Consider the following 24817-nt stretch of genomic DNA (forward strand, 5'->3'; position numbering starts at 1 on the left):
GAAGAGCGCGAACGCCCGCGCAGCTGCTCGAGTGTTGCATAGCAGCCAGAATACACACAGCACAATCGCATCCACGCGGCTCTCTGCTGCCAAATCAACGTCGTCTTCACGTGAAGCTGGCTAGCTCGACGCTTGTTGACTGACTGCATGCACGGGCGACGCTGCCGCCCGCCTAGCACACCTCCAAGTTCCATCTGCCAAGCTCGATTCAACACCCTGGGGCGGGTGACAACATCACCAAGCTCATCAACCCATCGCACCGGCCCAACCTGTCTCCCGTCGCCAGCTGCACGCATTCTTCACTGCGCCACCGCATTGTTGGCTGAACCTGCAGACCCGATTCCAGCTTCACTCGGCCGGACTGCGACCGTCTGCGCCTCCAGCCATGGGCGTCTCCGACCTCTGCTACCGATTCTTCTGCTGCGGCGGTCAGTCGACCCAAATCTTCGCCGTGGGAGCTTACTGACAAAATCGGACAGGCCGCTCGAGAGACAGCATATATGACCCAGTGCTGGCCGACAGCGAGCGGGAAGCTGTTGCCGACCTGCTGGGCTTCCTCGAGAACGTATGCCGCCCACCGCCTCTGCTGTAGCTGCCTCATGCTAACTTGCGCAGCGAGCCGAGACCGACTTCTTTTCTGGCGAACCCCTCCGCGCGCTGAGTACGCTGGTATACTCGGACAACATCGATCTCCAGCGGTCCGCAAGCTTGACATTTGCCGAGATAACAGAGCGAGGTACATGACCCGGCACCACACCTACATGCAGCATCTAACACCATCCGTCTAGATGTCAGAGAGGTCGACCGAGACACCCTGGAGCCTATTCTGTTCCTGCTCCAGAACCCCGACATCGAAGTGCAGCGTGCAGCGAGTGCCGCCCTGGGCAATCTGGCGGTAAACAGTATGTTCACACCCTACATCCTCGACGCGATGACTAACCATCGCAGCCGAAAACAAGGTAGCCATCGTCGCACTGGGGGGCCTTGCGCCATTGATCAAGCAGATGAACTCGCCCAACGTCGAGGTGCAATGTAACGCCGTCGGGTGCATCACCAACTTGGCGACACACGAAGACAACAAAGCGAAGATCGCACGCTCCGGCGCACTGCAGCCTCTCACAAGACTAGCAAAGTCCAAAGACATGCGCGTGCAGAGGAATGCCACCGGCGCGCTGCTGAACATGACGCATTCAGGTAAGATGCTCGCAGTGTTTCATCATGCTTTGCACTGACACAGTACCAGACGACAACCGACAACAGCTCGTGAACGCTGGCGCTATTCCCGTCCTCGTCCAGCTGCTATCCTCGTCCGATGTCGATGTCCAGTACTACTGCACCACAGCCCTCAGCAATATTGCTGTCGATGCAAGCAACCGCGCCAAGCTGGCACAGACCGAGGGCAGGCTGGTTGGCTCCTTGGTACACCTCATGGAGTCGTCCTCGCCCAAGGTGCAGTGCCAGGCTGCACTCGCTCTTCGTAACCTAGCATCGGATGAACGCTACCAGCTCGAAATTGTGCGCGCTCGTGGTCTACCCTCCCTCCTCCGCCTGTTGCAATCGTCCTACCTACCGCTTATCCTATCCGCCGTCGCATGCATACGAAACATCTCCATCCACCCTGCCAACGAATCGCCCATCATCGAAGCTGGCTTCCTCAAGCCCCTCGTAGATCTGCTCGGCTCCACCGATAACGACGAGATCCAGTGCCACGCAATCTCCACCCTGCGCAACCTCGCGGCAAGCTCAGACAAGAACAAGCAATTGGTTTTGGAGGCGGGTGCCGTGCAGAAATGCAAGTCGCTCGTGCTCAACGTGCGACTCCCGGTTCAGTCTGAGATGACGGCAGCAATTGCCGTTCTTGCCCTTAGTGAGGAGCTTAAGCCCCATCTACTCAACCTGGGCGTCTTCGATGTACTCATTCCACTCACCGAGTCGGAGAGCATCGAGGTTCAAGGCAACAGCGCGGCCGCTCTGGGAAACCTGTCTTCCAAGGGTAAGTCTAACTCGTCGCTACTACAATCATCGCTAACAAGTACAGTCGGTGATTACTCGATATTCATCCAGAACTGGACGGAACCCGCAGGCGGAATCCACGGTTACCTCCGCCGCTTCTTGGCGAGCGGAGACCCAACCTTCCAGCACATTGCGATCTGGACACTGCTGCAGCTACTCGAATCGGAAGACCAACAGCTGATGGAGCACATTGGCAAATCGAACGAAATCATCGACATGGTGACCGAGATTGCCGAGCGCAACATCGAATCGGACGATGAGGACAACGAAGACGGCGAGGGCGAAGTCGTCACCCTCGCACGCAGATGTCTTGAGCTGCTTGGCAAGAGCCCCAAAACTCTCGTCGAAGGATAGAGAAGAGTTGGATCGCATCTTATACCCTGTTTATCGGTTGTTCATCGCGTTGGCACTCTTGCTCGTATCCGCCATATTCCGGTTCTCTGCTAATGCGTTCATGTTACACACTGCTTTTGGGCATCTTGGAGGCTGGCGTTCAGGGAGCACAATCATCCTCAGTATCTCTAGCGAGCATTGGCGGAGCGGGCTTTTTACATACATTGGCATGCACATAACTTACCACTACTCTTACCTGAGCATTCGACACGGACAAATTTGTAATTGATAGAGTTGGATCGAGGCTTCGGTCGTCAGGAAATGAATTAGATGATGTTCCGAGACTCGTAGCCTTCAGTAATGATATGCTTGGCTGTGACTATGTAACAAGGCCTATTGCAAAATGAACAATGAAAGGCGAGAGCATCCGCTTATGCACCGACAGGTCTTTGCAAGGGACTAGTTGGGGCCCCTCACCTAGACATGTGACGTCGCGTTGGAGCTAACGAGTTATCGATAGCCAAAATATTTGCGACTCTCAGCGTTGCGCGAGTCACCACGCACCACCCTCTAACAACACTCGTACAACAGCAATGCCGCCAAAACCAAGAGGACGGGGAGCTAGTCGCGCTCGCGGCAGCGCAAGAGGAGGAGCAGTATCAGGGCGAGCCACGACTGGCGCGAGCGAATCCACAGATGCGACCCCGCAAAGCACAGCTGCCGCAGATGCCTCGGAAGCTGCTGCTGAGCCTGTGGTCCCCAAGCAAGAAGACGGCGATGCGAAACCAGTCGTTAGTGGTGATGGCGCGTCGGCAGCCATAGAGTCGCAAGTCTCTGAGGCGCCTTCAGCGACTGCATCGTATGCTTTATTCCCACATCTACTCTGACGGCAGTACTGATATACGTACAACAGGGCTGTCGCATCACCCCAACCTAGCGCAGAACCAACCACCCGCGCTCCGGTGCAAAGACTCGGCAGTCTCCAGGGCTCAGTGCCTCCTTCGCGATCTGCATCACCGTCTGTACGCGGCCGCGGCGGCACAACTCGAGGGAAGAGGGGCGTCAAAACCCCCGCCTTTACCGGGCGAAGGAGCAAAGAGGAGCGAGACGCTATCGCAAAAGAATTGGCTGCCCGCGACCGAGAAAGGACAAAGGAGCAGGTTGCGGCGGAAGCTAGGAAGCAGGCGGACGCAACAAGGGCAGCAAGACGAGAAGCCAGCAAGCTGAAAAACGCTAGAGGTGGATTCAGTGGTGTTGCCAGTGGACCGTTCTCGTTGGGCAGCTCCAAGGAAGGCATGTCACTCGCTCTGGCAATGGTTCTACGTACTGACCTTGACTAGACAGGAAGAACAACCCGAATCGCGGATACTCTGGTTTCGGATCCGGATCGGGCTCAAGAGCGGAGCGCGTCAAGAACGAGGACGGCAGCTATGGAGGATCCGGTTCCCGATCGGGTGGAGGTGGTGGTGGCGGAGGAGGAGGAAGTGGAGGCGGTCCATCTATCAAGAGAGAGGACGGCGGTCTTGTGTCGTCTGATGAAGAAGACGAGGCTGATGTGCCGCGCAAGGACATCGACTTGATCGAAATCTCCTCGGACGAAGACGAAAGCAAACCCAAAAGCGCACCCACCTTACGCGGAGCAAGAACAGCGTTACCCGTTCGCATTGGCAGGAAAGAGCACCAGGAGCGGACATTTGGCATCAACACAGAAGCAAGCTCGGAGACTGCGGCGAAGATATTGGAGCAGGCGGAAGCGAGTGGGCAATCACTCAAAGATGCTGCATCCGAACAAACAAGCCGGAAATCCAAGAACAAACCGAAGGACATGGAGATCACAGGTTCGCGGAAACAGTTCAAGGGCGTCTGGCACGATTCGGAAGACTCAGACGTCGTTGTCAAGACTGAACCTACTAGTGAAGACGAGAACATGGTCGATGCCGAGCAGGTGGGTCAGCCTGACGCTCCAGCTCAACCCACAGAGAAACTGGAACCACAGTCACCAGATGCCGAACGAAAGCCTAAACTCAGAAAGAAGCCTATAGCAGAGCCAGTCCTCCAAACCGATGAGGATCGCGCTGAATGGGCACGCTTCCAGTCCAATCTACGTCATATCCGAGCCGAGTTAGGTCCAGAAGAAGTACCACAGGTCGACGGGTCCGGCGATGTACCTATGGCAGACGCCGCCAGTACGGAGAAGAAGCCTACGGTGCGAGACAATAATGTCTACCTGTTTCAGATACCACCCCTCATGCCCGCGGTAGAGCCACCGTCCATTAAGAAAGAAACCTCCGACCCTCAGCCCGTTCAACCGCCTGCGCAGCCATCAGTCAAGCCGGATCCAAAGATCAAACTCGAGGAGGGCAGCTTCTCCGACCCCTCTGCTAGATCAAGGGAGGGCGTACGATTCGGGAGTGGGTTGGTAGGAAAGCTGCGCGTGCATGAATCTGGCCGCACGACACTGGACTGGGGAGGCACAAGCTACGAGCTTACACCTGGACAAAAAGCCAGTTTCCTCCAGGAAGTTGCTAGCCTTAGCATCCGACCTGAAAGCGAGAGGACAGCGCCGGAGGACGGGGGCGATGCAACAAGTCTTGGTAGAGTGAAGGGAAAGTTCGTGGTGGTGCCAAACTGGGGAGAAATGTTAGGGTAGAGTTTGATTTGACCCAGGCGTTCGTGACATGCATATCCTGGCGCTACAGGGATCAGTCAAAGTTTATGGATTGTACATATGTAACTGCATGACCCAGGACCGATATTGAAGTCCGCCACCAATCAGCAACAACTGCTTGAGATGAAGACAACGATTTGTACAAGAACGGGCGTTTTGCGTGAAACAGTAACTCGCAGCATTTCGCGTCTTGCTCCAATCGCCTCGGTAAGACTACCGAGGCGTGCATGCCAAAGTTCTAGACAATGGACGTAAGGTGGGGACGACGACGGACGAGGCGGATCTAGGTCACTGCTGCGTCAACTAGTCGCTCAGCCAGGAATCCCATGGTGGCAAGGAGCGAATTCCGAATTCCCATGACCGGCCGACTCGTGCACCTGCTTCCTGCTGCAACACCTGCATCTTCGCACACTGTAAGATCACGGACTCATCTCAGCCACTGCATGCGATAGGAACGATATAATAACCTCCGGCGCGCTTTCGGCGCCTTCCCGCGACTATCCCCAGCATTCTCCACGCGCCATCCAATCACAGTATTGACGACGCAGATCTGCCACCATGGAAGCGGACATCCGGGAGCTATACGACAGCGACCCACGGCCAACCTTTATCGTCGACTGCCAAGCCCCGACTGCCATCATACATCATGTCAACACCGCCCTACTCACGATTCAACATATCGCATCATCGCTGCATTCACATTCCGCGCTGAGAGACTGGTGGGACCCTGCCAGTAGAGTTGCAGCACGCCATCAAAATGAGTTCCTGCATGGCCGATACAAATGGGCCAAATTCGCATGCAAGCGCTGGTTGATTGTCACCATCATCGAGCAGCCAGCGCCAAATGATGAACAGCATGGCCACCTGCAGGAGCCCGCGCAATTTGCCCGAGGGAGGCTGCCCTCACCACGTCTGCAACCAGTGCCAGACACCATCTTTACCGTCAAAATTCAATCGCCAGAATTACGCGCACATGTCGAACATATACGAAATGTCAACTGGTCTAAGACGTCACTTGGCCCGATCAGTTCATGGGGTTATGAACTCAACGTTCTGGTCACCACACTGATGCTGGAAACGCGGCCAACGGCTCTCTTCCTTGGTCCCGAGCATACCATACTGTACAATCTTGCGTATGCCTCCGTTAGTGGCTCAAGGCATCCCGCTATCCTTGGTCAAAGTATTATTGATGCTTGGTATTTACTTCACGCGCACATACAATGGTCCAGTATCTAACTCGCTCTAGGCCTGAACTCGCCGATCCTGTTAGTGCCACGATGGCTCGCTCAGAGCAGACGCGTTTCGCAGATGCTCCAGAAGAAGAGTATCATTTCATGGTTGAGCGATTTGGCTTTGTAGAGGAAGCCTTCTTCATGTGGAGCTTGGTACCCCTTGTCGGTGTTCACATCGACGGCATGTACTCCATCGTGACTGAGGTGACGAAACAAAGGTAGGTATCCTGCATATGTGCTACGAACGACAGACTGATTCACCGAGCATAGATTGTTGGAACGACGTGTCGCTGCCCTGCTCAAAGTAGGCCAACTGACTAGCAAGGCAAGAAGCACCAAAAGTTTCTGGCACAGCTTGGCCGATGCCGTCAGGCCTTTCGAATACGACTTTCCGGCCGCCGTTTTATATTCACAGTGCGAATTACACGATATGGCGGAAAACGATATCTCACCGAGAGGAGCACTTAGTAAATGTACGCTCGAATGGGCCATTGGCTACAAGCCTAACCACCCGGCCATACCTCCGCAATTGGATCTCAGCAGCGACGACGGCTTAGCCTGCGCCATGCGAGATGCGGCAAGCGACGGGACCGCACTTATGTATCAGGAAAAGGAGGGTATATTGCCGCAGTCGCTATACCATGATCTCGAGAAGCGAGGCTTTGGAGATCCCCTGAAACATTTCATTGTTGTTCCGATCAGGACCTACGACGAAACTATAGTAGGGTACCTTCTACTCGGCCTGAATACGCGGCGACCGTTTGACGACGAGTACAAGGACTGGATCAAGGTGTTTTCCAACTTGCTCGGTGCCTCTGCGGCCTCAGTAGCGCTTCACGAGGAAGAGATCAGGAAACGCGAACTCCAGGAAGAACAAGCTGCGAGGGATAGAGCAGCTCTTAATGCAGAAGTTGCGAATCTCACACTGGAAGCCAGTCACGTAGCTGAAAAGCTCCGCAACTTTCACGATATCGCGGACGAAGTTGGCCTGGGGTACTTTGAGATCGATGTCAATGGCATATTGCTTCATGCTAACGTAAGGACATTTCGTTCAGGAAACTGAATGCAACTAATATCAATTCAGGGAACGTACTTTGCTCAGACTGGCCACCGGAGAGACTTTCTCGAGGTCCCGGTATCGGCTTACAAGGAGTGCGTCTTTGAGGAGGACCTAGCCATGGTGGATAGCCAATGGAAAATGCTTGTATCCGGCGAACCGGCGACATTTGAGATACGATGGAAGCGACCAGATCAGAACCATCAGAGCGGAGAAGCTGCCGACGACGTTCTCTGGACATTGTCAGCATGTATGCCTATCAAAGGCGCAAACGGGCTAGTCACAGGCATATTTGGATGCAACACCGACATCAGTGCTCAGAAAGAAGCGACTAAATCCGTACTATTGCGATCGGAAGCAGAGCGACGTCTAGCTTCCTTTACGGAGCTCGTACCAGTGGGTTTATATCATCTCAACCCAGACTTGACGATGAGATATGTCAACGACCAGTGGTTCCGCATTACCGACCATCCCAAAGTGCCCATCGATCAAGTAGAATGGCGAACTATTATCGATGACGATTTGATAGAGCGATGTGTTCACGAAGTCGAGGTCGCCAGACGCATAAGAGGACCACATACCTTCACAATAAACCTCAAGAAGAGGTGGATGGGTCCTGACGGTATTGAAACACCCACTTGGATTCTTGTCAGCGAGACGGCGTATCCCGATGAGACTGTGACGGGAACAATGACTGATGTCAGTCACATGGTATGGCTTGAAGCTATTCAGAAGAACAGAGTCGGAGAAGCGCTCGAGGCGAAAAGGCAGCAGGAGAACTTCATTGATATGACGTCTCACGAGATGCGGAATCCATTGAGCGCGATGGTACAATGCGCGGACTCCATATACTCATCCCTGAACGAGATGAGTGGACTCGCGAGCGGAGAGGCCTTGGCGTTACCTGTCATTCAGACACAACTAAAAGGCTTGATCAGCACCAGTATGGACGCAGTGGATACGATACAAGCGTGCGCTACGCATCAAAAGCGAATTGTGGACGACATCCTTACTCTGTCAAAACTGGACTCAAAGCTGCTGGTCATCAGTCCCATAGTGTTACAACCCTCGGTTCTTCTACAAGACGCCTACAAGATGTTCAAGGACGAGGCGAACAAAGCTCGCGTGAACCTGGAAGTAAGATGCGACTCGTCCATCACGGATTTGAACATTGATTGGGCGATACTGGACCCCAGCCGAGTTTTACAGGTCCTCATTAACTTGCTCACCAACGCCATCAAGTTTACCCAAAGCCAAGAGATCCGCAAGGTCGAAGTAATCATGAGCGCATCACGCGAGGCAGAACAGATGCCCGATGTCGAGTATGTGCCTCAGGAAGCCGTCAGAAAAGATTTCCTGACTCAGGCCGAGTGGAACAACGCTGGCGAGCCGTTTTATCTACATTTTACTGTCAAAGATACAGGATGCGGTCTGTCTCCCGAGCATAAAGCCAAACTGTTCCTACGCTTTTCGCAGGCGACCCCAAAGACACATGTTCAGTATGGCGGCTCAGGCTTAGGCCTGTTCATCTCGCGCGAACTCACCGAAATGCAAGGCGGAAGCATCGGCGTATCCTCCATTCACAATGTTGGATCAACATTCACATTCTACATCAAATCACGGAGGGCAAAAGATCGAGGTGCCCTTTCAACCACAAACGGCCACAAGAGGAAAGATAGCCTGTCGAGTCGGTCCAAGGCTCAGATCGTCCAGGGCGATGTCAAAGCCCCCGATGGAGCACTGCCTATCGCCGTCCCCATGGAAGATCAGGAAGATGAGAAAGTAATCAATGACCACAAATACCACATACTCATCGTAGAGGACAACCTCATAAATCAACGCGTCCTATCCACCCAACTCAAAAAGCTGGGACACACAATTCACGTCGCAAACCACGGTTTTGAGGCTCTCTCCCAGCTATCGCGCACATCGTTCTCTCCGACACCAAGCGAAACACCGCCTCTTCCGCTCTCCGTTGTGCTTATGGACGTTGAGATGCCCGTAATGGACGGCTTGACCTGCACTAGGCGAATACGGGAGATGGAGAAGAATGGCGAGTTGAGTGGGCATGTGCCGATTATCGCGGTCAGTGCGAACGCGAGAAGAGAACAGATTGATATGGCGAAGGAGGCAGGCGTGGATGAGGCGATCTGTAAACCTTTCCGCATCCCGGAGTTGGTGGCGTTGATCCGGGGACTGGGGGTTTGAGGGGAATGAAATGGGCGGCGATGCGGCGTAGATCCCGAGGTTTGCTGCGTTCAGACTATTATATTGTAGCAAGTACGTAGTATGCAAGGCAATGTATACTTCTACTCAAGACATTGCTGTTGAATGCGACACAAACTCTAGTCACGCCTAGTAGTGTCAGTCGAGGGGTCACGCAATGCCAGCGTATGTCTAGATCAGGTCTGCCTACAGTACAGGCTTTCACGCCGCCGATGCCATGGATATAGTTCGCTGATGACGCATTTCAACCACGATCAACGATTGAACCATCCAAAACCTCTATCGAAAAGCCCCCAAATTGCTTCCAGAACATGTGCATCTAGCGGATCTTAGTTTTGTGCAAACTTCCGCCGTATAGTGAGCCGGGTGGTCTCCCCCACACCTAGTGCGACTACCCTCAGACGCGTCCGAGCACGCGTCGTCCAGTCAACTAGTGGAGATCACTCGCGTAGTAACGCCATCGAGATCGCAAACCCGTACAAAGTATGTGTGGGATAAGGGAGCAAGTCAGGGGAAGGTGAGCATCGCATAGACGGAACAGCTTCAGACGCGTCCAACACGGTCTCACGACGCGTTCTCGGGCCAAAACATGTCCAACTCGGCGTGTGACGAGTCGAGTGGAGCCAACCAGCCATCAGCGTCAGATCATTATCAGAGAAAATCTAATCTGATCCGAGGCCGGAACGAGCACGGCCAGATGGCAGCCAATGCAAGCGTCGAGACGGGCCAATCTGGGTTTCAAATGTATTTCCAAGCCTTTGTTCAGCCGCCAAATGCAGGACTAACTGGTCGCGGAAACGGCCCTTGCATGTTGTGGTGGGGAGACTCGACTCATAGCGCGTTGCGACGCGTCTGGCACAGACGGTTTTTACGTGAAAGCTCGTGGCTGGGCGACGCGCTGGGAGACGTTGACGATGATTGTCGACGACCAACAGACGAAAAGAACGCAATATGGGTGTCGTTGGAATGCGCGCACTCGATTATGTAGTTCAAGCAGATTTATAGTGTAGTTCGATGTTCATAGGGCACAAAAGTCATGGTGATCGAAGCCGCACATGGATGAGATCATAGCGTCTTTTCGCGAGGAAGGCGCGTTAGTGGCTGGCCAAAGCCGATCGCCCAGTCACGTGCTAGCGTCTCGACGCGGATTTATAGTGAAGTCGCGTCTGCTCTTCGTCTCTCTCTACACCACAACCATCATCAGCCCACATCAGCGATACCACTTGTAATCCTGACTGCACATTCGCCTTTCTTCATACAATCCAGAGCTTCACACATATTTTCTCTTCACAATGTCTGCTCTTGAGTCTACGCCTTCCAAGCAGGTACGTCGCGATACTTCCGGTACTTGTACCCAGCAAGACGCGTCCATTCTAACGCGTCAAAAGGTCGCATCCGCGATCGACTCGCTCAAGATGAACGACTCGCCCGCAAAGAAGCTTGACTTCTCCCCAGCACAGAAAGAGAACACCTTCAAGCCCATCGTCGGCATCCCAGATGACTTCGAGGATGACCTTGAGGAGGTCAAGCCTACTGTCGCGCCCACGATCAAGGAGGAGGAGGCCGAAGAGCCCCTCCTCCAAGAGAACCCTGGACGCTTTGTCCTGTTCCCCATCAAGTACCACGATGTAAGTTTCACTCCGATCTAACGCGCTTTACGCGTGACTAGACGCGTCAAACCCCACTTAAGCAATACCCTTGCTAATGACATGTCTACTACAGGTCTGGCAGATGTACAAGAAGGCCGAGGCTTCTTTCTGGACCGCAGAGGAGATCGATCTCTCCAAGGATCTCCACGACTGGAACTACCGCCTGAACGATGACGAGCGCTTCTTCATCTCCCACGTCCTCGCCTTCTTCGCCGCCTCCGACGGCATCGTCAACGAGAACCTCGTCGAGCGATTCTCGAGCGAAGTACAAATCCCCGAGGCGCGATGCTTCTACGGCTTCCAGATCATGATGGAGAACGTCCACTCCGAGACCTACTCTCTTCTCATCGACACATACATTAGCGAGCCCAAGCAGCGCCGCTACCTCTTCAACGCCATCGACAACAGTAAGTTATACCTACAACGTGCTTTGCAACATCACCTAACGCGTTCCAGTTCCCTGCATCCGCAAGAAGGCTGACTGGGCCATGCGATGGATCTCCGACAAGAACTCTACTTTCGCCAACCGTCTTGTCGCCTTCGCTGCTGTTGAGGGTATCTTCTTCAGCGGCTCCTTCGCATCCATCTTCTGGCTCAAGAAGCGTGGCCTGATGCCCGGTCTTACCTTCTCCAACGAGCTCATCTCCCGCGATGAGGGTATGCACACCGACTTCGCCTGCCTTCTTTTCTCTCTCCTCAAGAACAAGCCCAGCCTCGAGTCTGTCAAGGCCATCATCACCGAGGCCGTGGAGATTGAGCAAGAGTTCCTCAGCGACGCTCTGCCATGTGCTCTGCTTGGCATGAACGCTAAGCTCATGTGCCAATACATCGAGTTCGTTGCTGACCGTCTGCTTTTGGCCCTTGGCAACACCAAGGCCTACCACGCCACCAACCCCTTCGACTTCATGGAGAACATCTCGCTAGCCGGCAAGACCAACTTCTTCGAGAAGCGCGTCGGTGACTACCAGAAGGCTGGTGTCATGGCTAGCACAAAGAAGCACGAGAAGGACGGCTCATCTACGCCCGCTCCTGAGCCCCAAGGCCAGTCCGGAGACTTCTGCTTCGACGAGGACTTCTAGACGCCTCGACTTCTTCTCTTGTTATTTATTTGCGATTTAGTTACTGTACAACACTTCGGACGCTTGGGTTTGGCACGGATGCCGGGCATCTTCGTTCACATACCCCCTTTGCATTTGTTGAAGTAACCACTCTTCGCACTTTGGAGTCATGGCGTTGCTAGCTAGCTGGGATGGGCCTCTTGGATGAGTGATGCGGTAGGATAGCTATAGTACGCGGCAGCGATGGGATCAACGACTCTATCATTTTGAATAATCACGAATACAAACCTTTATATATACATGTCTCCACTATCACATCTCCATTGACGCGTGAAGGTCTTGATGATGTTGCTCGTGCATAACGCGTGCAGCTTCGGTCCGACACGCCACGCGACAGCATGCGCTTCAACAAACCAAGCTTTGCCGATACCTGCCTATACACCTTACCACGTGGATTACTTGCAGTAGCTTTCATGCGCGCGACTTCTCTGCAGATACTACGCGCCGCCCAGGCGCGCAACCTTGCCCTTGGAAGGATTCGCTCAGGTACCGCCTGCTATGACGTCAGCCATGCGTGAGGCGTCCCGCGGCTGCCATCCTGTGGAATTGCCACAAGCGAGCTGGATACCTGCAGGCTGTCCAGCGCCATCTTCAGCTCTGCAGTTTGCGACAACTTGACTACTTGCTTATAACCAATCGCGCGCTATGGGGATATTGGTAATCCTGTCCCTGCATTTGCGTACAGAATTGGTGCACCAGACAACGACAGGCTAGCTCGTAAACATCCGCGACCCTCCGCAACAAAATCCGACTCTATCGCTGTTCTAGTGCAGCGTGCATATTCTATGATTACCACTTGAATCAAGTCGCAGCACGCAAATCCGTGTGTTCAGCAAAGGGTGTCAAGTACCATTTGAGGTGGCGCCGGGGTAGATCCATGCCGCTTCGTGACAAGTCAACATGGCAGACACCGTACCCCAGATCAAGGTGACAGACCCACCTGCCGTTGGCAAAGGCTCCTACTTCCAGAACCAGGAGAACGCGTCTTCAATCACAGTAGACGGTACGTCACACACCAGCACCCATTGTCGCAAGTCACATCGCAACTTGACAGATGCTTACTCCAGGGTCCGCAGGCCCATTGTCCAACAAGAAACTCTCCGCGAAACTTCGAAGCCCCACCACACCCTCTGCGCAACCAGCAAGCGATACACACAATGGATACATTGGCGATGGAGAGAGATTGCCCGAAACACTCATGGACCCGCTCTCGCAAGTATGTACACATAAGGTTCGAGATGCGGAGACGGACGCTAATTGCGCATTATCGTATAGCAAATCCTACAGAGAACGAATACGTCGCCCGCCGTACAGAAGCTACGATCCCAGAACACCGAGCCGATCCAATCGCCAACGTCACCGAACGAAGCGAACGCAGACAAGAAACTGAGTGGAGAGACGGCCCGCGACACAAGCGGGGGTAAGGCAGACAAGAAGTAAGTGCACATGGTCGTTTAATTGAGCGCATGGAGTGTCATATGGCTACATGCCAAGGGTTAGCGCGTATTTCGTACTGAGGTTCAGGACCCGCGTATCGAGGCTGAGCTCCCGCTTCGCTCTCTTGTTGGCCTGATCGCCATGGCCAACGCTAGCCCCAGGTGTGACCAGTAAGGCTGACTATGTATGTAGGAAAGTGTCATTCCTTAGTCGCTTCATCGGAGGCAACAAAAAGAAGAGTACCCTCGATGGCGCAAGCGACAATGGCTCTGAGGCAGACGACCGACGACCAGAGGGTATGGATGCCCAGCTCTATGTCGACAATGTCAGCTTCAGTCCGAAGATACCACATCCTCCGGCATACATCAAAGTGAGGACAAAATTCAAGAAGGAGAAAGAGTTTGACCGTGTCTTCCTGGCGCAGGAGTTACGCTCTGGATCGGATAAGAAGAGTCCCCCCGCTGCTGGATCAAACCCTGCGCCTCAGTCTGGGTCGGCCGCTACGCAGAATCCCATCTGGGCTGTTGAGTTCAGCAAAGATGGGAGGTATCTTGCTGTTGGCGGTCAGGACAGAGTCATCCGGGTGTGGGCCGTGATTGACAGCCCAGAAGGACGCCGCGCACATGAGAATACCGAGAGCGATCCGCATGCCCAACTCAGCGCACCAGTCTTCCAGCAGAAGCCCGTCCGCGAATACCAAGGACATACGTCGACGATCCTGGACTTGAGCTGGAGCAAGGTATGTCGAGTTTACGTGAGGCATTGATGCATTAGCTGACACCTATCAGAACAACTTCCTGCTATCCTCTTCCATGGACAAAACCGTTCGACTATGGCACGTTAGCCGAGACGAGAATCTATGCACGTTCAAGCATTCCGACTTTGTTCCTTCCATTCAGTTTCACCCTACGGACGATCGGTTCTTCCTAGCTGGATCACTTGACGCCAAGTTGCGACTATGGAGCATACCCGACAAGAGCGTGGCGTTTTCGATCACTGTTCCAGACATGATCACATCAGTGGCGTTTACACCCGACGGGAAGACGTGTATAGCTGGTACCCTCGGTGGACTCTGCATGTTTTACGATACCGAAGGATTGAAGTGGCAGGCGCAACTCCACGTAAAGTCGACTCGCGGTCAGAACGCGAAGGGCAGTAAGATTACTGGAATCCAAGCAACATATTGGCCTCCAGGAAGCGAAAGTGGCGAGATGAAGCTCTTGGTATCGAGCAATGATTCGAGGCTGCGCATCTACAACATGAAGGACAAGACTCTAGAAATGAAGTTTCGTGGTCACGAAAACAACTGCAGTCAGATACGAGCTACCTTTGCTGATAGCAGTGGACACATCATCTGTGGAAGCGAGGATCGGAAAACGTACATTTGGTCGACTACATCTACGGCAGAGGGCGAGAAGAGGAATCATCGTCCGGTGGAAATGTTCGAAGCTCATAATTCCATCACGACGTGTACTGTTATGGCACCCATCCAGACGCGGCAGTTGCTCAGCGCATCGGAAGATCCCATCTTCGACGTCTGCAATCCGCCACCGGTCACTCTAGTGTCAAAAGCCGAATCTGTCGTTTCGTCGCGGGCGCCTACAGAGGCAGGTTCAGCCCATCCAACACCCGCACCCACAGATACCAATTTCAAGAAAGCCGCGGAAAGCCCAGCATACGTTGCTCGCTCGGCACATCGAGGCGGGAACATCATCGTTACAGCAGACTATACTGGAGCGCTGAAGGTTTTCAGACAAGACTGTGCCCACCAAAAGCGCATACGGCTGAGCGAGCAGTGGGACACAGCATCCATGAAGAGAATGTCGGGTATCGGTCGACCCAGCAGCATCATATCGCGGACTAGCCGATCACGGCGGGACAGTGTATCTACACAACCACCAAACGACCGGATCATGACATGGCGACAGAGCATATCGCACGCCAGCTTCGACTCCACCAACTCCCTCCCTCGCCGCAGCGCTTCACCCCGAAAGTCGCTGGCCGCTTTGAGCTTTCACTCCACACCCCACGAATCCCCCGTCCTACATCCTACGAAAACGAACGACACCTTCGACACCAAGCCCACAGGTACACCCAAGACATCCATATCCATGGACCGCACCACCACATCTTTACGCAGTGCATCACAATCTGAAGCCTCATCGCCAATCAAAGAGCCGTACACTGTTACTGCTGAGCCGGAGGACGAAGAGAACTCGCAAGGGCAAAGAGCTAGTTCTACCAACCCTCTTGCTTTGTACAACGGCCAGAGCTGGCTATTCTGGACAAATCGCGATAAGAGTGCGCTCACGGCTGGGAACAAAAAGGAAGCGGAAAGACCGGATTTACTGGGTCGCATGAGTACGCTTAGTCAGATTAGTAGGCTGACGGATGAGAGGAGCGAGGGAGAGGTGGATGGCAAGAAGTAATGCGATGTAGACGTTCGTGCGTATATGGGGTTTGGAGTTCTGCACATTACAAGTCTTTCGTGCCTATTTGGACACAGGGGTCGGAAGTGTATCGCATCACAATGAAGTCTACAGACGAGAAACGATATCCAGTCACTTTGCAAACTTGCACGAAAAGGTCCGCATGTTGTAGTTCGTCAAGTGTCAGCACCAAATCCTCGTTTCCATCGTACGAATAATCACGTCACCAGATACAAGACACAAAGGTGGCAATGTTTGTTTTTCTAATTTTTACATTGTTTTCTGGTATTTTCTATTTTCTGATGTTTTTGTGTGGTTCAAGCATGTCACTCAAAGTGGGCCATGCTCCATAGAACCAAATCAACGACCAAAAGCTCAAACACCATGATGGCTGATCATGTCCTTATACAGATCTGCTGTTATCGTCCGCACTACCTCATAAATTGCAGGATCGGACAAGCAGACTCTACACCTGCGACGTCATTCCCACTGACATGATAAGTCATGTCGAGCGAGCGAGCAGTTTACTGGACAGTGGGGATAGCAGGGATAGCAGAGAAGGCCGAGGCGAAATCAGGAACATCGGTGATGAACTCTGTGCCAGTGGGCCTAACAAGCTGGCGACGATGACTGAAGAGGCGACGCCTATCGAAAGTGGCCGTCTCGTACTCGGGATCCCAGTCTGAGAAGGTCTCCGGGGCGATGATGGGCGTGGTGAAAGAAGAAGCAGTGGCGGTGGGAGTAGTGTACGTGGTAGTCTCCATGATGGGGTCCCAGTCGCTGAATGTCTCGGGAGCGATCTTGGGGTAGTCGAAGGAGGAGGAAGACGGCGTTGCAAGCACGTTCTTGGCACGAGTCATGGTCGCCAGCGTGCTGGATGCGACCGAGGCAGATTTGTCGCTGGGCAGGCAGGCAGCGAAGTCGTCGATGATGTGACGGATACTATGACTGGGTTAGTGAATGTCAAGAGAAATGTAGTGAAGGGCTTACCCGTAAGAATCAGTCTCGGAGATGTCAATCTCATCGTCACCACGTAGCTGGCCGACGTTGGTAGCGAATCTGCATTTCAGTCAGAGAAAGGTCACAGTAGGTACAGTTCGTGGGTGAACTCACTCGATGGGCCAGTACTTGGAGAACATGGCGCAGTGCTGGACGACGGGTACGTTGTTGCGACGCTGCATGTACGTGTTGACAAAGTGGCACTGGCGGCCCGAAGCATCATTGGTCTCCTCGCAAGCGGTGATGCACCTCTGAGCATCGAATTTGCCGTCTTGCCAGTACCTCATGCCCATGTAGGTGTCCTCACCGTTGCAGTCAAGAGGGGCTTCGATGGCAGCACCGAGTGCGTACGCCTCAAGGGCATAGCCGGCAGGGACATCGGGTGTGACAACGTCCTTGACGTAGGCATTGGCGCCGGCCATGACGACATGAAAGTCCTCACGCGTCTGGCCCTCGTTGATGGCGATGTTGGGGAGGATGGTGCCTGACCACAAGTCGCACTCTGTGAAGGTGGACAGGAAGTCAGTTGATGTCTCACATACTCTTCGAAGGAAGACACGTACTGATATAAGTTGTAGACTCAGGGTTGGGGCAATGGATGCCGTGAGGAGCATGGGCGGGCTGGCGCTCGAAGAAGATGGTGAAAGCATTGCACTTGGCGTCATTGTCGCACTCGGCAGCACCTGAAAGTAATTAGTAAACTTGTTGAAGCCATGATGCACTTGTTGGTGTGATGCTCTCCAGTGCGGAGTCGTACTTACACAGGTCGACATCGTACGAGTCCATAGTCATGTAGTGGACGAACTGTGATGGTTCATCGTACGTGGTGAGGAGGTTGGAGTAAGACTGGACGTAGCCAGGGGGAGTGACGGCCGATGATGCAGCATCGGAGAAGGGAGTGTAGGCCTGGAAAGCCTCGGGGGTGTCCGGGAAGACTTTGGGGCCAGAGCCCGAGAAGAGAGGCTCGCAAACGGACTTGTTGCCGAAGTTTGCGAAGACGGTTGCCATCACCATAGTAAGAAGTCCGAAAAACTGGACTAGAGAGAACATCTTGTCTTTGATGTTCAGTTTGTTGGTAATAGATGGAGAGAGAAGAGATGAAGAACAATAGAGGAAAGAGGAGAAAGCAGTATCTATATGAATTCAGCAAGAGCTGTGCGGTGACGCTAAGACTTAGAATGTGGTTGAGGACGAAGGCAAGTATACTCTATTGCCCTTGTTGAGCTGGGTCGTGCCCACTTCATCCATATGATGCAATCGCGAGGCCTCCTTCTCGAGAACAAATTGGCGGAGCGAAGTGCCCACCTTGTGATGAACGCGCGTTCTGTTGAACCTGAACTACCTCTCAGAAACGGGGGCTGAGAGGTAAATCAACATAAGACGGCCCAGAAGCGGCTTTGTTCTCCATATCGTGAACTGGGTTCCAGATTCTGACTATGAAGGAAGAAGATCGTGTCTTCTTTAGGCACATTGCTGTGGATATTCGCGCAATCTTTTCTTCAACAACTGAACCTTCAAACGCGTATCGAGCTCTGCGTGATCCGATTGACGAGAGTCAAAGTCATTGAGATACTGCAGATCTGTTACAATTATGTAAGAGTTCCTACTCTACTGAGCCGAGACCTAGGAATGTAATGGTACGAGTGGATTGTCAGTAGCACGGCCACGCTTGGGGTGTGATCTGAGCAATGGAAAGGAGCACATGCGCAACACATTCACCGACGCCTGACCAGGGCCTGAAGATCGTGGTGCATGCAGAAAGCAAGGAGGGAGCAGCTCGACGAGCGAAGGGCATTAGCTCCACTAGCTCCAGACCCGCCCAAAAACGTCATACCTAGGTAGTCTCAACCAACCAGCGACGACCAGACCAACCAACATAGTACTCGCGAATAGCAGCAACGACTTGAGCAAGACCCTCTCGGATTTTTGGTCACGTCGCCTCCTTCTGTTACGAAGGTTTCCACACCCATAACCAGAAAACTAGAGATACGCGCAATCCCGCGGTCATGGGCCGCACCGAAAAATCCCAGGGTCTTGCGCCACCCGCCGTGCGCAAAGATATCCGAGCCAAACAAGCACGGCACGTGGTGAACAAAGTCGTTCCTGCAATATTGGCATCAAGTGCAAGAGCTAGGCGAGGTGCGGACGGGAGTGAGCTTATTCCGAACCCGGGGCCGAACGGCACGGTGGGGCAGGATAGTAAGAGTAGGGTTGGTGCACGTGTTGAGGGTGGTGAAGATACGGACTATGTGAAGAGGAAGGGTCAAGGGAGGCGGAAGGTAAAAGGTGGGAAAGACGATGTTGAAGAGGGGGATGCAAGGAATGGTGATGTGGGGAGAGATGCTGGCAAAGGAAGGGGAAAGGGAAGAGGCAAGAAACGCAATGATTCTCTCGACGAAGGATTATCAAACCTCAACTTGGATAGTGCTGCAACATCAACACCGGACCCATCCAGGAAACCGCGATGCATACGCATGATAACAACGGATGCTCTCACAGCTGCACATATGCTCGCCAACCCCTCATCATACGATGCCAACACGACCACAATATCAAAGCAGACGTCGAAGAAACAACCAAACCCATGCATCTTGAACATGGCCTCTCCCCTCCGTCCAGGTGGCGGTCTCCTAACGGGCGCCACATCCGCGGAAGAATCCCTCTGCGCACGCACAACCCTGCTCCCATCACTCAAAGAAACCTTCTACCGCCTCCCTGAATACGGCGGTATATACACACACGACGTGCTCGTTTTCCGCTCTGCTCTCCCTCTTGGTGATAGCGCGGGTGAGCTATCTCCGACTGAACGCTGGTACATCGACGTCATCAGTGCAGGGATGCTACGATTTCCCGAATTGGAAGGGGAGGAAGAGGAAGAGAAGAGACTGAGCAAGAAAGATAGGGAGATTGTAGAGAGCAAGATTAGAAGTGTGTTGAGGATAGCGGAACAAAAGGGTGTGAAGGGGTTAGTACTTGGGGCGTGGGGCGTTGGAGCGTATGGGAATCCAGTACGAGACGTGGCGGAGGCTTTTGCGAAGGTGTTGGGTTGTGGCAACTCTCCTCCTTCATCTGGAAGCAAGAAGAACAGCAAGTCGCCATCGAATGGTGTTGAGACCTTTCCATCTATCGAAAACATCATCTTTGCTATTCCCCAACGCAAAGTCGCCAACGATTTCGCAGCTGCGTTCGGCGGCAAGATCGAGGTCGAAGACGGCCCTGGAGCTTCTGGCGACGATAATGACGAAGAAGATGACGAGGAAGATAAGGTAGCAGAAGAGTTGAGGAGCAAGATCCAAGAGATGGACGGCCAGATAAGTAAGGTTTGGAATCCGGATCTGAAAGCAAGGCTGGGCGCTATTCTGGATGGGTTGAAAGCGCAGTTGAGGGAGAGGGAGGGAACGCCTCGGACGGGTAGTGTGGATGATGAGGAGGAAGATGGGGACGGAGACGAGGACGATGATGAGGATGACGAATACATCGAGAACAGCGATGAGGCAAGTGAAGACCAGAATGATCAAGATCTCACTGAGCGCAAACCGAGGGTACCTGGCAAGAGAAGAGATACAATGGATGAAAGCGATGACGATGAGGAAGATTAGCTTCAATCATACGGAGCGATATCCTCACAACAAGTGACGAGCATCAACACAGTGCTAGTAAGAATACATTGATGGGTATCTCAAAACTTCTATATGCTCGAACTTTTGTGTATATACAACGATTTCCAATGCGTCAACGCTCAAGCGGTTGCACTGGTAGCGCTCGGTTCTTCTGACGCAGTAGCTGCTGCCTTTGTATCCTTGGTGCCGTTTGTGGGTGTCTCCTTGTTGGGCTCATCGTCCTCCAACCCCAGCTTCTTGAGATCCACGGCCAAAGGATCAGACTCCGCTGTGCTTTCTGTAGGGCCTTCGTATCCAGGTGGTGGCAACGCCCAATCAGGCAAGCCAGTCTCATAATCCCACTTCCCTTCCTCACACCTGTATCTGCGCGCGTGCAGGTAGATACCCAACTCGTGCACACCAGGGTCGCTATACAGGTCTGTATCGCACACTTTACATTTCTCCCCAGTCATTCGCTCCGCTTTCCTCTTGTTGTAGGCATCGACCATTTCGTCGTGGTATGCTACCGCGTCGGCGACTTCCTCCTTGCCCATGCGGGAGAGGCGGGACATGATGTCTTCGTCGTCTTCGTCTTCGGATTGTCCGCGGCCGAGGGCGGGGCCGAACACGCGCTGGTTGGCGTATATGGGATCGTTCGATATGGGATGGCCGAGGAACTGGAGGTGGACGCGGAGCTGGTGGGTGCGGCCTGTTACTGGCATGCAGCGCACAATGGAGTAACCGCGGAGTTTCTTCCACGGCTGACCGTTGGGGCCTGTCTCTCCATCCTGCTTCTCGCCATTATTTCCGTCATCTTTGGGTGGGTAGTAAGCCAACCGCTTGAAGACCGTCTTCGCTTCCTTGCCGTTTGCGCGCACGCGGTTCAAACCGAGCTTCGGGCTGATCTGTAAGATAGGCTTCTCGCAGAGGATCTCTCCTTCTGGGAATTCGCCTACCACTCGCGTGATGTATTCCTTCTTGACCGTCCTCCCTCTGATCTGTGCGCTCAACTCCTCTGCCGCCTGCTTGTGCTTGCCAATGAACATGATGCCGCTGGTGAGCCTGTCCAGCCGATTGCAGGGCAACGGGTTCCAGGTATAGCCACGATCGGCCCTCATGATCTCGATGATGGAGTTGAAGTTGTAGCGGCCGGCGGGGTGTACGGGCATGCCGGCGGGCTTGTTGATGACGATCATGTTGTCGTCTTCGTGGACGATGCCAATGGGCTGCGCGGTGCATGGAGGCTCGTGGCGGTGGAGGGTGTGGGATATGACATCGCCGTTCTTGACTATCGTCTTCGTGCTCGGGACTGGCTGGCCATTGATAACGACGCGACCCTCTTCTATGGCCTGCTTGTAGTACTCTGCGGGCCGGTCGCGGAACTCGCTAGCGAAGATGTCGAGAATTTCTCTGCCCCGCCATCTCTCCTTGCAGAAGGTGTTGTATGTGAAGTGGTAGGGCGTGACCTTGCGCAGGCCATCTTCGAGGTAGTATGGGCGCGGCCAGGGATCGCAGGGCGTGATTGCGACGGCGGGCGGCTCCTTCCAGGGAAATTTGTCGTCGGGCAGGGGCGGGTATTTATCGCGCGGGGGCGAGGGCACTAGGGCCATGGAGGGAAAGCCTGTGCGAGTCTTGGGCACAGGCAGGCGGCCCTTGGAGGCGAGGTATGCGAGGATGCGCGGAGAGGGCGCCAGAATCGCGGGGGAGAGGGGTTGAGGTGCGTGTGGGAGAAATCCATGCTGCGCAAGCCGAGGCTGATGGGTGACGCAGCCAACTAGCCGGCCATCTTCATGTCCGAGACGCGTCTTCCTCCAACACCAACAACCAGAAAAGTCAACATGGCACAGCAGGCATTGAAGTCGCGTACACGGGGCGACTACAAGTTCCAACTCGAATACAGGACAAGATGGTGCGTGTCCTCGCGCGAGGTTCTTCTCGGTACTGACAGTAGGAAGGAGCGACAATGACATGTACCACCACATGAACAACAGCGTCTATTATTATCTGTATGTCTCTTCACTCCTACAAGCGAAGCTTACTAATTATGAGCAGATTTGACTCAGTAGTCAACACGTACCTCATCAAGCACTGCTCACTGCACCCGCCTACCTCCCCACAGATCGGCCTCGTCGTACACTCGCACTGCGATTACCTTGCTCCAGTCGAGTTTCCTTCCGTCGTAGACCTCGCGTTACGGGTCAACAAGCTTGGCAAGAGTTCCGTCACATACGAGATCGGTGTCTTCGAAAGGGGCCAAGAGGAGGTCAAGGCCGTCGGCGAGTTCATCCACGTTTTCGTCGACCGCGACAGTCGCCGACCTGGGAAGGATGGCATGAGTGACCAGCTCAAGACTGGTCTGGAGAAGTTGCTGGCGGAGAAGCCAAAGCTGTGATATACCTTGGGGTTGGAGCTGCCGAGCTGTGCCTACAACAACACCAACGACCCAGCCATGTTGGCTGTATAGGGACTATCACTACAGACCTGGGAAGAGAATCGATCACGATTCGCCATCAACCGGAATCACACTACATGCTGTACGGTCGCTCAGTTCGGATGTTTGCCCTGTTCGAGAGGCATTTGGACGCAGGAAATGCAGTGCCAGTCTCAGCGTACATGCAGCGCCCACCATCCGGAGCCGCTACATGATACAGAACCAAGAGAAAACTGAGTACCTCCACAAAGCTCTGGGTGAGGAACGGAGCGTATCGACAACTCGATGACATGGAGATCCTGTACTAGGCAAAGCGCGTGTGAGAGACGGCTTGTCAGACTTTGTACATTTACGGTGGTGGCAGCATGACAAATACTAAGACGCGTCGTCGTCACCCCGAATTGCGAAGAGATACAAATTTTATCGAGTAAATGCAGGCGGGGTATCGGTTAGCCACACTTCGGCAATGTATTTCCGGTACTCAAGTTTTACTACTTGCGTTGCGTTCTGTACTGGCATGACGTTGTACAATATACCTCCCCACATCGACGGCCATCATACCTTGACGCATCAAATCGCCTCTCCACTCGTCTCTACCCAGCATCCTACAGCTCAAATTCTCAGCTTCGACACCTCAAAGACACAATACCATGTCTACTTCCGCAATCCAAGGCCCCGGCATCCTCTTCGTTCGCTCCCGCATCTCCCCTTCCGCCAAAGACATACTATCCGAGCCCACTTTTCTCGCCTGGTACGACAACGAGCACATCCCCGAAGTAGTCTCTACATCCGGCGTCGACTCTGCTTTCCGCTTCCTCGATATTCACAAGTCCTCTTCGATCGGCAATGAGCAGAACCCGAAGCCGTTTCTGGCTTGTTATCCCATGGAAGACCTGGCATTCACGCTGGGTGATGAGTTCAAAAGGATAGGCTTCAAGAGTAGTGCGCTACCCGGTAGTGGTGTGATTTATGATTTGGCGGATATGGATGTTAGTTACCTGGGTATTGTGGGTAAGACACTGGACAGAAGAGAATGGGAGGCAGGTGGGCCGAAGTATGTGATCACGTCAGGTATTCGACCGGAGAAGCAGATAGCAGAAGAACAGGTCACTGCGTTCTTCCAAAAGGTATGTAACCCCCGTACCACCCCAGTCAGTATTTTATGTAGACTCGATACTGACGTTAATATCCTAGCAAATCTCGACGCTCGAAACGTCCCCGCAGTATATGCGAACACTGCGCTTCAAACTCCTCTACGCGAGGACGAATGCGCAGTCTCGTGTTTTCAAGGGCTTGCCGACGACAGATGAACCCCATCCCGAGCCGTCGACCTGGATAGCTATGCATGAGTTCGCGGGGCCATCGGATGGAAATGTTGCGAAGGCGCTAAGTGATGGTGTGAGCAAGGCTGCCGACGAGGGTAGTTGGGGCGAGACGGGAATTGAGACGCTTGTTTGGAAACTAGATCGTGTGCATGGCGAGGATAAGTTCTTTGAGTAAGATCGTATCAGCTTAGAGATGTATACAAGGGATACTGTTCTTGTATGATACCATCAACGAATGCTTCAGAGATACTAAATGGTACATATAACAGCCCAAGACAGACTACAGATGTGACAGCTGTCT

At 53.5% G+C, this 24817-nt stretch overlaps 10 protein-coding genes across 10 annotated transcripts; 8 read left to right on the plus strand and 2 right to left on the minus strand.

Annotated features, from left to right (window-relative positions):
• Positions 1–385: 385 nt before the first annotated feature.
• Positions 386–2367, plus strand: VAC8 (Vacuolar protein 8; the record flags this gene model as incomplete). Its single annotated transcript, XM_049363652.1, has 7 exons — positions 386–428; positions 480–565; positions 616–736; positions 789–902; positions 949–1194; positions 1244–1993; positions 2039–2367. The coding sequence occupies 7 exons, from the start codon at positions 386–388 to the stop codon at positions 2365–2367; spliced, it is 1689 nt and encodes a 562-aa protein (XP_049224317.1).
• Positions 2368–2939: 572 nt separating this feature from the next.
• J4E78_003010 (uncharacterized protein) lies at positions 2940–4996 on the plus strand (the record flags this gene model as incomplete). The annotated part of the gene is made up of 3 exons (XM_049363653.1): positions 2940–3205; positions 3260–3639; positions 3687–4996. 3 exons carry the CDS (start codon positions 2940–2942, stop codon positions 4994–4996), a joined length of 1956 nt encoding a protein of 651 aa, XP_049224318.1.
• A 576-nt stretch (positions 4997–5572) lies between these two features.
• On the plus strand, positions 5573–9511 carry J4E78_003011 (uncharacterized protein; the record flags this gene model as incomplete). The annotated part of the gene is made up of 4 exons (XM_049363654.1): positions 5573–6210; positions 6261–6464; positions 6517–7282; positions 7331–9511. 4 exons carry the CDS (start codon positions 5573–5575, stop codon positions 9509–9511), a joined length of 3789 nt encoding a protein of 1262 aa, XP_049224319.1.
• A 1310-nt stretch (positions 9512–10821) lies between these two features.
• On the plus strand, positions 10822–12257 carry RNR2 (Ribonucleotide-diphosphate reductase (RNR), small subunit; the record flags this gene model as incomplete). The annotated part of the gene is made up of 4 exons (XM_049363655.1): positions 10822–10854; positions 10918–11157; positions 11252–11585; positions 11635–12257. The coding sequence occupies 4 exons, from the start codon at positions 10822–10824 to the stop codon at positions 12255–12257; spliced, it is 1230 nt and encodes a 409-aa protein (XP_049224320.1).
• A 939-nt stretch (positions 12258–13196) lies between these two features.
• On the plus strand, positions 13197–16162 carry J4E78_003013 (uncharacterized protein; the record flags this gene model as incomplete). Its single annotated transcript, XM_049363656.1, has 5 exons — positions 13197–13299; positions 13373–13512; positions 13572–13732; positions 13926–14472; positions 14522–16162. The coding sequence occupies 5 exons, from the start codon at positions 13197–13199 to the stop codon at positions 16160–16162; spliced, it is 2592 nt and encodes an 863-aa protein (XP_049224321.1).
• Positions 16163–16686: 524 nt separating this feature from the next.
• On the minus strand, positions 16687–18211 carry J4E78_003014 (uncharacterized protein; the record flags this gene model as incomplete). The annotated part of the gene is made up of 5 exons (XM_049363657.1): positions 16687–17104; positions 17153–17221; positions 17276–17663; positions 17725–17844; positions 17923–18211. The coding sequence occupies 5 exons, from the start codon at positions 18209–18211 to the stop codon at positions 16687–16689; spliced, it is 1284 nt and encodes a 427-aa protein (XP_049224322.1).
• A 956-nt stretch (positions 18212–19167) lies between these two features.
• J4E78_003015 (uncharacterized protein) lies at positions 19168–20760 on the plus strand (the record flags this gene model as incomplete). The annotated part of the gene is made up of 1 exon (XM_049363658.1): positions 19168–20760. The coding sequence occupies one exon, from the start codon at positions 19168–19170 to the stop codon at positions 20758–20760; it is 1593 nt and encodes a 530-aa protein (XP_049224323.1).
• Positions 20761–20900: 140 nt separating this feature from the next.
• On the minus strand, positions 20901–22370 carry J4E78_003016 (uncharacterized protein; the record flags this gene model as incomplete). The annotated part of the gene is made up of 1 exon (XM_049363659.1): positions 20901–22370. The coding sequence occupies one exon, from the start codon at positions 22368–22370 to the stop codon at positions 20901–20903; it is 1470 nt and encodes a 489-aa protein (XP_049224324.1).
• Positions 22371–22598: 228 nt separating this feature from the next.
• Positions 22599–23152, plus strand: J4E78_003017 (uncharacterized protein; the record flags this gene model as incomplete). Its single annotated transcript, XM_049363660.1, has 3 exons — positions 22599–22669; positions 22716–22766; positions 22813–23152. The coding sequence occupies 3 exons, from the start codon at positions 22599–22601 to the stop codon at positions 23150–23152; spliced, it is 462 nt and encodes a 153-aa protein (XP_049224325.1).
• A 689-nt stretch (positions 23153–23841) lies between these two features.
• On the plus strand, positions 23842–24691 carry J4E78_003018 (uncharacterized protein; the record flags this gene model as incomplete). The annotated part of the gene is made up of 2 exons (XM_049363661.1): positions 23842–24318; positions 24386–24691. The coding sequence occupies 2 exons, from the start codon at positions 23842–23844 to the stop codon at positions 24689–24691; spliced, it is 783 nt and encodes a 260-aa protein (XP_049224326.1).
• Positions 24692–24817: the final 126 nt, after the last annotated feature.

This window comes from Alternaria triticimaculans (assembly GCF_023758025.1).
Source record: "Alternaria triticimaculans strain BMP 0046 chromosome Unknown scaffold_3, whole genome shotgun sequence".
Taxonomy (NCBI): Eukaryota; Fungi; Ascomycota; class Dothideomycetes; order Pleosporales; family Pleosporaceae; genus Alternaria; species Alternaria triticimaculans.